Genomic DNA, 16,762 nt, shown 5'->3' with positions numbered 1-16,762 from the left:
TGTAAAATACTTGAATCTCGATAATACAAACCTAAAAAGGGAAATACAAAACTTCAGCTACTTAAACTTAGTCTAGGTGTCATGGCATGAAAATAGAGGTTGAAAAAAAACTACCCTAGTACATGTCACTCCTTACAATAGTAATGAAACTAATTTATTCATACATTCCACCCTTTGGGGCCAAAACCAAAAGATTACTATTCCTGAAATTACAAACCTACATTTTGAAAATTTACACCAAAACTAATTGCATATGCAGGCCTATTAGCAGAGTTGTTAAAAGCCGAATAAAGATAGAAAGCTATTTTTAGTACCGAAATGTTCAAAATAAATTGCCTTCAGTAAACAAAACAAGTTACTAATTTCCAAGAAAATTTTAAACCTGATAATTTTCAACATAAAAAAATATTTTTAAAACTAACAAATTTGTGAAATTTGAAGTAATCTGTTTGAAGGCAATATAGGTATTTTTACAGAGGAACTGTTTTTATTTTGTTCTGCATATTGTTTTCTACAAGTGTTCCAAATTTAAAAAAAAATTCCATCAAAAATAAAAAGTTGTTATATTTGTACTAACATGTAAAAAACATGTAGCATATTAATACTGAAGTCAGTTTGAATATGGAAAAAAAACAAAATTAGATTTTTGGATTTGTTTGTTTAGATGTACAGGATGAACTACATGGAATGACACTCTTCTAGCAATGCCTCACTCTTCTAGCAATGCCTTGCACTGCTATTTTCACAGCGTACAACATATTTATATTACATCAGTGCCAGCATAATTATTATCATTGTTTGATGTCCATTTAAAATATATTGAATGGAAACAATAAAGAAACTGCATTTGTGTAGTTGTTGTAAGTGGTGAATGTCTTTACTAGTCAGTTTAAGGTGGTATATTCACCAAAATGGTAGATGGTTAGAATACCAAACTAAAAATATCAATTTCTTGTTTAAAGTTTGTTATTGACGTTGGAAGGTTTGAAAGAATAACAGAATTTCAGACATTTGCCATCGTTATAGGTTATAAAACACCCAGTGTTATACCTTTTACAACCAATAACAATGGCAAATGTCCGAAATCCTGTTATCCTTTTAAAAATACCAAACCGTCAATACGCCAATTGCAAGTCAGGAGCAGAAAAACACGAGCCATCACAATATTACCGACTCGTTCTCAACACTGTTCTTACTTTACCAGCCATATAATGACAATTGGTCATAAAGGGTTAAATTAAATTAAGACTTATAGAAAGCGCACCAAACTGTAACATCTGATCTAAGTACCCAGTAGTTGATCGTCGACTCGGAAGTGGCCACCCAAAGACCACTCAAGTCCGGTGGAGCGGCCATCTTCAGAACCGGAGCACTCTCCTCGCAGATGCAGACAGACGCTTTGTTAGTGTTGCGCAAGTCGGTCATCAGAACCTTCCTGTCCCTTCCCCCCGATATCACGTGAGTAAATCCTTCTGTAGCCTGCAACAATTGTACATTTCACTTCCTTGCCACACTGACATCAATTATCAACTCTCTCATCTATTTCAAGAATATCCGATAATATTAAATTAGATGTAATGATGAATTTCATTAAACAATCTTAAATTTCTCCATCAGCCAAAAGACTATTTTACAAAATCAGGCTGTCAGAATAATTTGTAATATTCCTTCCCACGAACATTGTAAACCACATTTTATAAAACTTGGAGTTCTTACACTGCCATCTATGTATATTTGATCAGTTTTTTTATTTGTAAAAAGTAAGATATGGTTTAGTGGCCTGGGGTGGGACAAGCGCTTCAAACCTCCAAAGAGTATTGGTAATTCAGAAAAGAGCCATAAGAACACTGAAAGGACTAAGACCGCAAGAGACATGTAGAGAAGCCTTCAAGGAGCTCAGGATCTTGACAGTTACTGCACTCTATATTCTTGAAACAGTAATGCATGCAGTAAAAATAGGCCGAGCCAGATTAGGAGACCACCACACATACAACACAAGGCATAGACACAACTTCGTACTCGACACTCATCATCTCTGTCTATTCGAGAAGAAACCATCTTATCGAGGAGCTGCCTTCTACAACTGTCTGCCAGAAGAAATGAAGAGAATCCCTGAGAAGAATCTGAAGAGAAGACTCATGGACTGGCTGCTGGAACGAACAATATACACAGTCCAGGAGTTTTTGGATTGGAGAACTCAGCAATGAAGATGAATAATGACAAATTCTGTAACTCTTACTGTACATACTTTTTACCTAATTCGAACTTAACAATTGTAATTCAAATGACACAATCGCTGTACTCAATGTATATGTGAATAAAGATTTGATTTGATTTGAATATAGGCAGTTTTCAGGATCATACTGCTGTATATAATCATGACACTAGGAACAAACATAGGCTAATCAATGATAGGTACATATAGCTTGACCCAGAAGAGCTTTCAGTATCTGTATATTCAATTGTATAATGTTTTACCACGTAATATTCAGGTTCTATCTTTGAACTTATTCAAGCAATGTATTAAAAAAATATTATTAAAGAACTGTATCTATAGTGAAGAAGAAAAGTTAGGCTTAAATGTCTAAAAATAATGTGGCCTAATGTAAATCTTTTAACCTTTGTCATACATTGTTAAAATAATGTGACCAACAAATAAAGCTTGATTGATTGATTGAACGATCATAGAAAAAAAGAAAACATTACCTGAAGTAAACAAAATGGTTTGGATCAAACCATTATTTATACCACAAGCCCTTAAAAAAATAGCTTAGTTTTGGGACCACTGTTGCAAACAATCTGACAAGACATATATGGCAATGCATGAATATATATATCAAAACAAAAAAAGACACTTTTACTTTAAATTGCTTACAAACTTCACCTAAAAAAGACATTCTGGTTGAAATAAACAATCATGTTCATATGAATCATTGTGGACTATTACCTTGAGTTAACAATAATAAATTTTGCAATGGCTGTAATAAAACATCATACATTAACTTATAACCTACATTTAGTTTTTAGTTTTAACTCGCTTACTACTAAATACAAGATGTGGAAGGTACATGAGAGAGAGAGAGAGAGAGAGCGCAAAACGTGTGCTAATTACCAAAAGTGCCCACACGCCCTCTGTGTGTATCCGGAAAGTGTGGACGCACTGCTGTTGACTTAGAGACCAAAGTTTGATGGTACCGTCGGAGCTGCCGGACAGACACTGTGTACCGTCTCTGTTCACAACCAGTGCTTTCACGTTGTCCAGGTGGCCTACAAATAAAACCCTGTGAGCAATCTCATAATCACCTCTAAATAAAATTATTTGAACTGCTTACACACATAGTACTAAAAAAGTTGTGGAAATGTAATTACTAAAAATATATCATACAGGTATATCACTTATTAACCCTAGAGGTGGCATTGTAAATTCTCTGTAGTGGCACGGTGTTTTAGGCCAACTGTTCATGTATTTTTCTAATATATATTACTACCTCAACTAATGCTCCAAACTTAACATATTATACATCATTTTTTTATAAAAGAACACAGAAAAACAAATTCTACAGAAAAACAAATATTTTTCTTGTCATAAATTTTTGATGCGGCAAAAAGATTTAAAAAAGTAAAAAAATTAAATTTTATCCTCTGATTCCGTTTTGTACTTGACTTCAAGCGTATAAAAAAAAACAATTCTAATATATACATTTTATCTAGAATTTATTGGTGATATCAGAAATATATATTTTATATGACTTTTAAAATCCATATTTACACTTTTTGTGTTTTTTTACGGAAATTGACCAAAACACTTATTTTTTATGCGCAGGAGTAAGACATAAAGCCGATATATACATGTTGACATATAATGTATTCAATACCCTAAAACCATTTTTATGAATCATTTTGGTTATAAATCAACTAAAAAATAAATATAAAACGCATTGATGTTACATACCTATATTTACAATATATTATACAAGTGTAGAATTCAGCTCCTCAAGCAGTTTGAATAGAAGTTCTCTCAAGTCACTTGATCTATCTCTAAAGATTTAACTCATTTTATCACAAATTATTTACAAAAATATGTGTAATATACTATTATTTAGCTCATAAGTAATAACTAGCTGAAATAAACTCCAAACTATGGACTTGGAACAACAATAGAAAGTAAACATATGTTGTGCGGGCGGGCCAGATGTCTGCTGCACAACTGTTTATATATATCCATAGAGGATATCTATAAATAGTATAAACCCTAATAAAATACGTTATCATTGTGAAGTATGTTTGGAGTGATGATTCTTCATCTTTCCAAATATGTGATTTTTATCACAATCAGATTATATTTACTCCTTCAAAAATAACATAATGCGACGCAACGTAATCGGGCCGGAATTCCGGCGCTGCCACTTAGACGACGGCCGACCACGCCGTATATCCGGCGCCTGCCACTTCTAGGGTTGATTAGTACAAATTGATAATTTACAACAGTCTACTTTGAGAGGCAAATTTAATACTCTTAAATTTAATATTTACAACCTAGTTATCAACAAAGACTAATTAAAATGTTCTTATTTTGTATGTTTGAAGTAGGCCTAGTTTATTAACCCTTTGAGGTCTCAATAAAAATTGCTTCGACTGTCCTCAGGTCGTATTTAATTTCTGTTAGTTTACAGTTCTTTGACAATACACAAATGCAAATTTTAAATCCCTTTTTCTGCAACTTTTTTATTTTTTTCTCTTTATATATAAATGTAAATAACCTAAAAAGAATATTTACATTATTTTATAGTATTTTTTTATAACTTTAAGTAACATTTAAAAAATATAAAAAAGAAGTATAAAAAATAAAAACATAATTTTTACTTTTTTATACATATGTAATAAACCAAAATTACATGAATACAGGTGAAAAGGCACTAGGATCTCATCAGATACATGTTATTCATTATATTATATTATATATAATACATTATATATATTATAATTTTGCCTTGGTCCAGCCCTAGGCCTACTTTGGGTAATATGTCTAGCTCTTCCTCTTAGTCTACTAATTTGTAGCCTAGGCCTATCTCTATTATTTGCATCTCCTTGTCCTACTTCTACCACATTATCCACGAATTGATCAAATTCTTCCCCATCAATACCTAAAGTTTCCAATCCAAACACATCACTTTCGTCGTCTAGGTTACCGGTGTCTAGGTTACCGTCATTTACCACAATGTTTTCAGAAGAATTTTCACTATGATTCAACTCACAATCACTACCACGGTCTTCTTCAACAATCTGTTTTTCATTTTGGATACTAATTTCACTGAAAATACTATCACAATCATCTAATTCATCTAATATTTCGTCATCGTCAGTAAAACTTGTACTTGGACCAGCCATATTTGTAAACACGGCGCAAGTGCAGACGTCAGTTGTATTGGTCTTCTATTTTCACTTCCAATGCCTCCTATATCGTGAATAAAGATCGACGTAGCATTCACGTAACCAAAATAGAAGTCCAAAGTACTGAATAACTCAAATACCGAACAGCAACAGGTTAGAAATGGCCAAACAAGCAGTGACATTATCCGGTCGACCTATTGTCGACGTGCGAGCGTTCAGCGAAACTGCCGCGGTCGACCTATAGTCGACGACCGATCGCAAAGGGTTAATGTTTTAATAAAACTACAGAACTCCAAATTAACCACAAAAATAGATACAAACCTAACATTTATAATAAGCATTATAAGCTCTAATGTGTCACTGACAAAACATTAATTCGTTCTTAAGATTATAAAATTTTGCATTGATTAATATGTATTAATATATTTCTTCTATTTGAAAACAATGCACATGCTTTTAGTGGTAGGGGTGGATCAAGAGAGTTTATTCTAATGCTCAGCATTATCCCTCAATTAAGATTAACGGCTTTAGTAGAGTTAATTTGACACTGACTTATGACTAAAAAACTATTTTAATCCAACGTACAATAATGACGCGTTTTACTTTTATCAATGACTAGCGGGAAAATGGTCAAATAATTAACAGTACTTTATTCACTGTTTTGCTGCTAGATGAAATGAACATACTGATTGGTTTGCATCGAGATGTGTAGTTTGCTCAAAGCATAACATATGCAGAGAATAGCATCACCAGTGCAGTAATTGTGAAGTAAGTTGTGTGCAGCTCCTTTCTTTGAGGTTTCCCATGCCGAAAAAAACTACTAAAATTCGCATTTACAAACGAGTGGGTATAAGTATGTAAAAATAATGTATAAATTCGTGAAAATTGTTTTACCTTGATTTTCATTCATTTAAAGGACCTAGATGCAATATTCAACAAAAAATAGCTAAAAGGCATTTCTTTACAAACTTTTTGCTTAAAAAATAATTGTTTTGTATTGTTTGTAATTTAAATTGACCAATAAATTAGAGTATATAATAAAGAAATAAGCACTTTTTTTATTTTTAATAAGACGTTACATTACAGATATGTTTCTCTACAGATACCGAACATTTATTATTGCCTGTTAGAATAATTTTAATCTTGTGAACAAGAGAGGACTAATGAGCTAAATTTAAAGTGGTATGACTTACCGATCAGTTTCATCATTTTGTTGCACGACCTTGGATCCCAGACCCTCAACACCTTTTCTGTGCTTCCACTGATGATCACTGTACCTGGAGGGTTCATGGCCAGACTGTAGATGGAGTTCTTACTTCCATTCAAGGAGGATGCTGGAAATAAAATATTGTATCAGCTGTGCTACAATATCAATCACACCGCTTAACGTTGTTTCAGGTGTGACAAACACATTTAATATTGACACTTGTACATTTTCATTCAATAAAATATATACAAAGTTGTTCAAATATTAATATGTTAATTATTCCAAACAGATTCAGTTTCTTAGTACAACATTTTTTAATTTTTCAGTTTTTGAGTTAATAAAACATTTGCACTGTAATAAAAGTTTTTCTTACACAAGAGGTACTTTATACCTCAGATCTACCCAAATAGGAATATCTAATAAATGCTGCAAAACTCGTACTTTGAAAAATGTCATTAATTTAACTCTATGGAATCTGCTAATGACATGAAGAGTTTAACAGGAAAGTAAGCTAATGATTTCTATTGACCCAGGTTCAGTATGGCATGCTCAAATGGTTGGGAATAGTAGAAGGGGTCAACAAACAAATGCTGGATCGCTCAGTTTCCCACCAGACAGAGAGTAAGTATATATGTGGAAGTCATTTTGGACTCTGTGGAAATCAAGATCCAGAACAGAGGATAACGATCACGTTTTGCATTAAATTGGCAGTACAGCAGCAGAAGTAACTGATCACAACATTTTATAATCCATCTGAACAAAGGTCGAAAATGTACCTTGGTTCTTTACACTTCTCAAAAGATTTATAACAAATTAAGAAATGTAGTTGATAAGTATCCAACAAACATTTTCAAAGCTAAATTGTATACTTGGTTACTGAAGAATCCTTTTTTATGATCTGACGACTGAGTTTTTTAGTATTCATGAAGTGAATTTCTAGTTTTCCATTTCTTCCTGTTTATTCTTATTTCTTTCTTCCACTGTCATGAGATGTATACACAACTTTGTCAATGCTCTTTGAAAAATGACAATAAATATTATTTATTATTTATTTATTTTGATGTTTTAATTGTATAATATTTTAATGTTTTAATTGTATAATATTTTAATGTCTTTAACTTTCTAGATAGGTGCTAATATTATAGGTTATAGTTTTATTTACAATTTTACAGTCCATTTTAAATAGTTTGTAATAGGGATTGATCAGGATGTTGTTTAGTGCCTAAGTTTATTCCGTTGTATTATTTATGAAATTGTATTATTTATTATGTATGAAGATAGGTGGAAGAGAGAAATTCTTGGCAACTTTTGGTAAAAACGTTTATATTATGTTGGATTAATAATATTGCCTCCAGACTATACCACTTAGGTGTATATTTGACTTTGCTGATGCATTTTTGTAAGATGGCAATAAACATATATTTATTTATTTATTTATGCACTCGAAGGCAGTATTTATAATTTGTCCTTGGATCTTGTATGGCCAGCTCTACTGGCCGCCGCCATTTTGTCAGAAGCACAAATTAATACTTGCCGTAATGTTATTTCAGCTTGTATGTCCAGCTGTACTGGCCAAGATATAAGACATCCCTATCTCATAAGGCCAGCACCACTGGCCACTAAAGATAGCAGTTATTTTCTAATATTCTCTTTGTTTTATAATGAATGGTGAGTGCTGAAATCTATCGAGCAGCTGTTTTTTAAAGTAATTTTTAGGTAAAGCAGTAAACTTTAAATTAGCCTTTTATTCTTTTCTAAACATTAACTGTGAAATAAGACGAATAATGTGTAGTGGGCCTATACACTAAAGTGATAGAAGTGATAGAGTGATAGACGAGATAGAAACCTAGAAATTTTTACTAGAAGACGTGTGCTAACTATTCTTGATTACAATAGATGTGTATTTTTAAAAGTTTTATTCCTTAAAAAATGTAAAGACTGAGAAAATAATCTCTGAGTATTACATAACTGTAAATACCACCTTTTTAATATTTTATTTATATATCTTTTTAACAATAAACATATAAGTTAAATTTCCCAAATGTATGTTTATCTTCATATTAGAAGGATTCAATTAAAAATACATTTTAAATTAGTTTTCATTTCTTCTTTAAACATTTAAAATTATTATACAAATAACACGAAGGTTATTGAAAAATAATTCCGATCTGGGGAAGCAAACAACAAATATTGCCACCGAGCTGACAATGAAAGTAGCACGGCCATCTGAACTGGCTATACTAGTTGCGAGGACAAGCTACGGCAAAACTAACGCAAGCTGTCTGCAATTTTGGTGTGGTCAGTGCTGCTGGCCTTTCGAGCACAAAGGGTTAAAGTACAGCCATTCTTCTGAACCTCTGTTAATCTCTTTAAAATAAGAGTGGTATTATTCTTGTTTTACTTTTTGTGTTACCAAGTCTACAAAGTGAGAATTGCAGAAATTGTTTCTCTTACAAACAAATTTCTTAATCACATTACTTTCTGTACAAATCCTTTAATCTGTTAAAAATAATAATTGTTGTTAAATAATTACAGCCAAGCACATAATCTACCACCCAGTAGCTGACTCACTTGTGACTGTATTGTTACTGGCCGTAAGAGCAGTCAGCGTGTTGACGTCCCACAGAAAGATGGCCCTGTCCAGACCAGCCGACGCCACCTGCTCCCTGTCCTTAGCGTACGCCAATGCTCGCACATAGTCTTTGTGTGTCCTCAGCGTGGACATACAGAATCCTTTGTGAGCATTCCACACCTTCACTGTTGTATCCGAACTCGCTGATATCACTGCAATCACAACAATATCTCTGTTCAAATAGTGCTTAAAATTTACAAAATAGAACTAACTTTTATACTTTTTCCACTAATATACAAAGTTACACCTCTAACATTTTCTTACTTCATGCCATCTATCTCTCATCATTTAATTATTCTAACTTCTGTTACATACTCTATAACAGACTGTGCCATACTTTTTTACGCTCTAAAAATATTTTCAGTGATGTAACTTTTATTGCAATTACCCTCATGTCTGAATTTCATAGCTGAATCATAGCTCACAGAACTCAAAACTGTCATAATCCAAATATTTATATGTCTGTTCTATGAATGTTATGGGCTTATACAATATAATACGAGCTTGTGAACATAATAAGTTCCGTGGTTTTTAATAGATCCAAATCACTATTTTAGTCCAGATTAAAGGCATTTAGCTCTTCAGACACTTACGCGTTGAGCATTTTTTAGTATACAGAAGCATTATTATCTAAATCTTTTAGGGTATGTATCTAAATAACTTAAATATGACTTCATTATCTTGTTTGCAAATACATTTTTTACAATAGTGCATGCTTAATGCCTCAATACTATTGTTATAACATTTTATTAATTAAAATATTTTTGGGAGCTCGCTAAGTAAAAAATGCAATTAGAATCTGATGTTCACCAAGATAATAAAAAGAACTCATATACATTTGCTGTACCAAACATTGCCCAAATTAACAAGTTAACATATTGCCTGGAAATATGCATTATTTTTTAAACTGACTCCATAACCTCAAAACATTGCTAATTGTAACTGAACTTTTAATTAAGAAAATTGTAATGGCTGTTTTTCTTTTTTTAGTTAGCATCTTATTGTTATTTTTGTATGTAAACTGCTTACAGTTTTTTCCCACCGCAGCAAAGCACAATATCGTTGACCCAATCGGTGTGGTGTTCCATGGACTGGATGTAAGGCTCTTTCGGCTGTTTGCAGTTCCAGGTCCGGATGATGCTGTCTCGGCCAGCCGAGTACAGGCGTTGCAGCAGCGAATCATACTGAAGTGAGTTCACTCCGGCTCTGTGCTGCTTCTCAATCTCATCTCGGATAACGAAAGAGACCTACAGACAGGTTATATACTGAGTCTCATTAGGGATGACCAGCTCAACATCGTAACACCACTGAACACCATGTGATGAACTGTGGAGAATTAGCAAGATCAGGGTACCACTACGTAAGAAATGTATTAAAACATTCATAGAAATAGACTGACAGAACACACTCTTAATATATTTAATCAGGCATAATCAATAGAGAACAGAACATTATCAAAAATTACTTTAGCTGACAGTTCATACCTAGCTTTTCCTTCTCTTCCAAACTTACAAGAATTTTATCAAACCATCACTACTTAATTACACATTATAACTGTAGTATTTGGAATTAGATCAATTACAGTACAGTTTGAATATAAGCCGTATGTGTTATCCACCTATTGATTCTTACAGAACAAATTACTAGATCACGATAATACTCTTTAGAAGAAAGTAGAATAAAAATGTATATCTCCAAACTTTTCATTTACATTAAGTAGTGAGATGAAATTTATGAAGGTATAAGAACTATAACAATAATGTAAAGAAAATTTGAAGTTCCAAGGTGGATTTTAAGGTAAAAATATTTTTATATTAAAAAAGTATCTTTTAAAAATATGAAATCTATATGAATCTACTCACTCTTTCATCTACTTTTCTATATAACTGCGATCAATATTAAAACGCTCATTTTAAAACAACCTTGTTGTATTCCGTTATCATAGATGTTTGCCACCTTATTAAACAGAAACTACAACACAATCGTGTTGACCCTACCATTATCATCGTAGTGCTGACCTTCAAGATCGTTCTTCAATTGAAAAAAAAAACAGGATGGTCACTTAGGGCTTTATAGAGGATTATCAAATTTAGAATGAATCATGATATAGATGTTGGCTCCTTAACCCATCTTACAAGATCTTTGTTATTTTGATATTGATTATAGAATACTACAAATTATGAAGTAATCGTGGGTCACTGTTACAACAAGTCACAATTATCATATTCCATCTAGTCACAAGTTAATATTAACAATTCCAAGTCTATTTTGAAAGATATTAAAGGCATATGATTGTGATTTTTATGGTTTAACTCAATCAAAATAACAGATCAGACTATAAAAGAGGATGTTTGTATATATGACACTGACAGACTCAGAAACTATTTGACCAATCATAATGAAAATTTGCATGTATGTATATTTCTACAGAGAAGGCTTATATGCTATGCCCATTGATGTAACTCACCACCAGGCGACGCTGCAATAGATAAAGGTTTTCAAAGCGCCTGCACATTATAAACTGCAATTACGGGACAGCTATGTATATTAAATAGCCAAACACTAATTGAAGGCGCTAAATTATGATGTATATTGTCTTTAAAATAAACTTTTGGTTGAACTTAAAGATTGACCGCTTTATAATAAAGTAAATGTACGAGTACAATGGCTATAAACATACACTTTTGACATATTTTCTTGATCGTGGCAACAAGGGAAACTCTACATGTGAGTTGGAAATGTAATTCACTTGAACTAGAAGTGTTCATAAACGGGCAAAGTTTACGAAAAGCATGAGAAGCCGTGGGAAACAGCTAGTTACTATTAAAGATACAACTTATTATATAATATTTTAAAAAGTAAAAATTAACTAATAACATTGTTTTGGTTACAATGTTTTATCTCTATTATGCTTTGAAATATGGACAACAAAGTAGAGATTGCTCCCCCTAGACTACACGGGGAGAGAACATTGTGTTTCAAGATCAATATAGAGCACCTAAAAATTATTGTGAGTAAAATTGTGTGGGGGCTTTCAGTTCATGTTCAACGTCTATTGGCTCCTGAACTATTACTCTCGATAAGGAACAATAACTGTATACACTACTGTATACAAGTTAAAGTGTCAAATAAAGAAAACAATGACCGCACCAAACATTTATTGGTACTTTGGGATTATACCGACCACACCAGTATGAAGAACACAAAAATAGAAATTTATAGAAACAAACATGATAGAACGAAAAAAACAACTCTTTTACAAAATTACAAACTTACAAGCATTTCCAGGTATTGTGATCGGTATTGTTGTCGCTGTTATCTTATCTTTCTCGAGAATCCTGATTACGGCAGGCCGCGCGGCATCACGTGATTTGCACGGTACATCATTGCCTTTCCATTACAATTCAATTTATATTTCTGATTAGCCCCTCTAGAATTTGATATTTTACTGATAGGTACTATCTCGAGGGATGTTTTTCTTTCGTCGACATCAGCGCGGGGCAGCACCGAAGGTGCTGCCGAAGCCCGCGCTGATGGCCGGAGGCACTCGCATTTTGGGTGGCGGAATGTGATCAAGAATAAAAACAAGTTTTTGAGTGTTTTTTTAATAAAAAGTTTAGTTTGGTAAATGTTTGTTTTTGTTGAATTTTTGTGTTTGGAGAAATGTAGAGGTAAAACACGGAAGTACAACAAAGCGATGCACCAGCTGAACGGGCGGCGAGAGACTCTGCAATCACGTTATCTACTAGACGCTCGACTTTGACCTCTGTCTGAGGATGGGGAGGTGTTTGCGATAAGACAATTCCTGTTTTATATTGACGAAATATTGTTCTACGCTAATCTAGTAATCAGTAGAAACGAAATGTGAAATAACGATTCATGTCTGGGTGTGGTCGGTATAATCCCAAAGTACCCATTTATTACTCACTCTCAAAGATTATGATTTGCCTGTTGAATCCAAAAATGGAAGATGTAACAACCATAGGAAAGTTTTTATCTACTTTTGTATTCATGTATGTATTCATTTGCTAGCTCACCTGTACTTTTTTTCTTCCAGATTGACCTCCAGATTTATGAGTCGTCATCATAATGTTGATTTTCACAGCCTCAGCACCTGATTGTAATAATAAATTATCAAAACCAAGTTTTAACCTTTCACACATCGCTAAGGGGTTTTATCATTTTCTTTAATACTAAGACAACTATAAAATATATTTTTCAAGTTCAAAGCTTATTTTTATCATGCAAACATGAGAGGACTGTAAGGCAGAGTACGATAAGCAGACCCGGTTTTTATATCGCTTATTACAATCATCAATATTTTACATATCAAATATCAGAAATATCAACATATCTAAAATACGAAATTAAAGTCACATGTTCCAAATTAATAGAAATAGCTTAAACAATTACGTAATTTCATAAATAATAAAGAAACCATAACCATTAATCAAATGATCAAATTAAGACTGGTGATAGGAAAAATTACATTTAAGCTTAAATAATAAAGAAAATGTAACAACAAAATAAACATCCTAAAACTGAAATAAACACAAAGTAAATCATCTTTTAGTTTTTTTTATAGTTTTCTCAAGTTAACTATGTTTTTTTATTTAAAAGAAGTTACTTATAGAGCAAATTGTGTTTAAAGTATTAAAATGTGTGTACAGTTGGAGCAGATGGTTTAGCTTTTGTTCAAATTAATTACTGTTGGTTAATTATATCGACAGGTATAATAATTAAATGTTCAATATCAAAAACCAGGTCCGCTTATCGTACTCTACCCGGACTGTGTCCAGGGTACAGAATATTCTAAACTGATAAAAAGAAAATATTTAATTTTAAAACAATTTTTACAAAGATCTGCAAAACTGGTAAAACAGTGCTGGAATTTATAGTATGCTAGATCCCTTACAGTAGTAGTGGGAATTCTGGTAGACTATTTTTCAATCACTGGGATCAAACAGGTTAACATGTTACAAATATATAGCATACCTTTATGTGTTTGTGTATGGGCTAACACCTATTCAGATAAATAATTATTATGATTTTATTTTACTGTTATATTACCCAGAACAGGCCTTTGCAATCAGGGAAACACTTCGATAGGATTGGTTTCATTTGCCTGTTAAAAGGTAAAAGGTATCTTTATATTCAAAAGGATTGGTACTTTTGTATATCCTCATGCATACAATTTCATCTGTTGTGAAACCATACCTAATTTTATTCTGCTCAAAGATTTAAATCATAAAAAAAGTAATTTCAATATATTCGTATAAACTCACTTGTGGTGTTTCCAAATCGTAACTTTTGGTCAGTGCTGGAATTGTAGGTGTTTCTTTAAAATACAATCATGTTATATGTAAATTAAGTGAGTTTCGTCTAAAATTTTTAAATCGATTAACTTTAGAACAAATTACATTGTTAGAATGAAGTTTCACTAACCATTTAATTTTTCTTTTTCTGTAATCAACATAACCTAATCCCATTCACCAGATAACATTTTTTTTCTGGGACTACTGACTAGTAAACTTGCCTTTTTTATAATTTTAAATCGTTTGGGAAACAATCATATACCACAGAACCAGGTCGTTTCTTGATGTTTGAGATATTCGAATAGTCAAATAGACATTTTATACATATTTAGACGTTCGTTAGTGGAGTGTTCTAAACTTCATCTTTGTGTTTTTAAGGATGATCTAAAGCCCTAACCCGGAAAAATTTTGAATTTTCCATCCAATTTACAATAATTGTAATAATTTATTGTAATTTATAATAATTATTATTATACTGGAGACTAGTTTTTGTTTGTGTGCGAAAACGTCATACTTTAAAATGCTATACTCAAAGCAAATGCCCTGGGATGATGTGTTTAAACACTAAATAATGTCGTTTACTGCTTTTGTCAGGGATTCATATAAACGTCATCTTTGTCAAAACCTTAGAAGAAATTTAGTAAATTGCATTTATATTAGCAATGAAGATCGAATGTAAACAAAAACTATAAGAATTGAGTCTTTGTTACCAGAAGTCATACAACGCATATGGAATATTAAAAACAGGTGGAGCATATTTTGTTCAATCATAATTATTATCAACAGTATACATAATATAACAACACATGGGCTAACTCATTCGTGCATTTACATGTAGATTAGAAATGTATAATATTTTAAAGTCAATAACTAAAATAACTAAACACGCAAATTAAAAGTTTTAAATATTCTGTAAATTACAAAAAGGGTTTACAACAAGCCAGCTATAACGTTAGCTTTAAAATTCATTAAGGGGTATTCACTTTAAGCGTTCAGGCTGAGGATTGTGCACATATATTTTATCCCTGTGTCTGCTGTTGAAACTGTGTACATCACTTCTCAAGCTAAGTGAAACAATATTCTTATAACTAAATAACAATAAATTTAAAATATATAAATTAACAACGGTTAAAATCTTTAACTTAGTAAAAAGTGGCCGACAAACGACAATATAGTCAAAGGATATGGCTTTTGCAATAATATGAATAAGGTTCTTTAGAATCAGTATACAGGGGGGTGCAAAAGTAGGTATACAGTAATTAAATATGTTAAAGAATAAGTAGGTTTATTTCTACAAAAACTAAACTTTTACAATCTATTTTAAGAGCGTTAAGAAACAGAAATTAACTCTTAAAAGTGTTGTACTTCACCAATACACTTACTTCCTTTTGTGTTCAAATTGTTTGCCTTCACAGTCAACACACTGCTGTAACCTTGAAGTTACGCTTAAACACACTTTTCGGCAAAGTTCTTTATTTTCATCTATGTCTTGGCAAGCTTGGCGAATGAATTCAACCATCTGATTAAGATCACGAGGTTTTTTCGAAAAAAAACCTTGTCTTTGACAACTCCCCAAAAGAAAAAATCCATCGGTGTCAGATCGGGAGATCTTGCTGGCCATTCAACCGATCCTCTTCGACCGATCCACGAGTTAGGAAACTCCCGATTTAGTAGGTCACGCACGATTGTCGCATAGTGGGCAGGAGCTCAATCTTGTTGGAAGTAGAATTCCTCATTACCCTGCTGGATTTTGATTTGTGGTATAACGTCAGTCAGCATGTTCCTGTATGCATGTTGGTCTACAGTGTTATGAAAAATGACAGACAGGTCCAATGACACCTTTACATGAAATGCTAGCCCAAACTGTTACTCCAGGTTGATTCAGCTGTTCTTCGAATGTCAAGTGTGGATTATCAAAACAGTAATAGACACAGTTGTGTCTATTGACTGCACCTGAAAGCTTAAAATTAGCCTCATCGCTCCAAACAATTTTTTTAATAATTCCCGCACCTTGAAGTTCCTCGTTTAACATTATCTCGCAAAACTGCAGTCGATGATCAGGGTCGTCCTCTATTAGCCCATGAATAAGTCTTGGAATGTACATTTTCAAACCTAACCGTTTCATTAGGCGTCCTAAAGATCTGCGTTCAATGCCCAGTTCAATTGATGCCCTTTTTCTTGACTTTTTTGGGCTTTGAACATAGGTCTGCGCGACAA

General features: G+C 32.7%; 1 protein-coding gene across 2 annotated transcripts in view; it reads right to left on the bottom strand.

Moving 5' to 3' along the window:
- Window positions 1-14,766, bottom strand: part of LOC124361887 (WD repeat-containing protein 48) — a 30,247-nt gene extending 15,481 nt beyond the window's left edge. The window contains exons 1-7 of one of the 2 annotated variants that reach the window (XM_046815938.1): window positions 14,676-14,766; window positions 13,268-13,344; window positions 10,260-10,477; window positions 9,170-9,402; window positions 6,585-6,725; window positions 3,113-3,267; window positions 1,291-1,479 (exon numbers count right to left, since the gene is read on the bottom strand). In XM_046815938.1, the coding sequence (XP_046671894.1) occupies window positions 1,291-1,479; window positions 3,113-3,267; window positions 6,585-6,725; window positions 9,170-9,402; window positions 10,260-10,477; window positions 13,268-13,344; window positions 14,676-14,706 (1,044 nt within the window). In that variant the 5' untranslated portion in view covers window positions 14,707-14,766. Of the gene's footprint in view, window positions 1-1,290; window positions 1,480-3,112; window positions 3,268-6,584; window positions 6,726-9,169; window positions 9,403-10,259; window positions 10,478-13,267; window positions 13,345-14,675 lie in introns of those variants that run through there. The other variant, XM_046815937.1, reaches the window with a different exon arrangement.
- Between the last annotated feature and the right edge of the window lie 1,996 nt (window positions 14,767-16,762).

Source organism: Homalodisca vitripennis, chromosome 5 (assembly GCF_021130785.1).
Source record: "Homalodisca vitripennis isolate AUS2020 chromosome 5, UT_GWSS_2.1, whole genome shotgun sequence".
Taxonomy (NCBI): Eukaryota; Metazoa; Arthropoda; class Insecta; order Hemiptera; family Cicadellidae; genus Homalodisca; species Homalodisca vitripennis.
The sequence above is the reverse complement of the archived record's forward strand: the minus strand, read 5'-3'. Positions and strand labels throughout refer to the sequence as shown.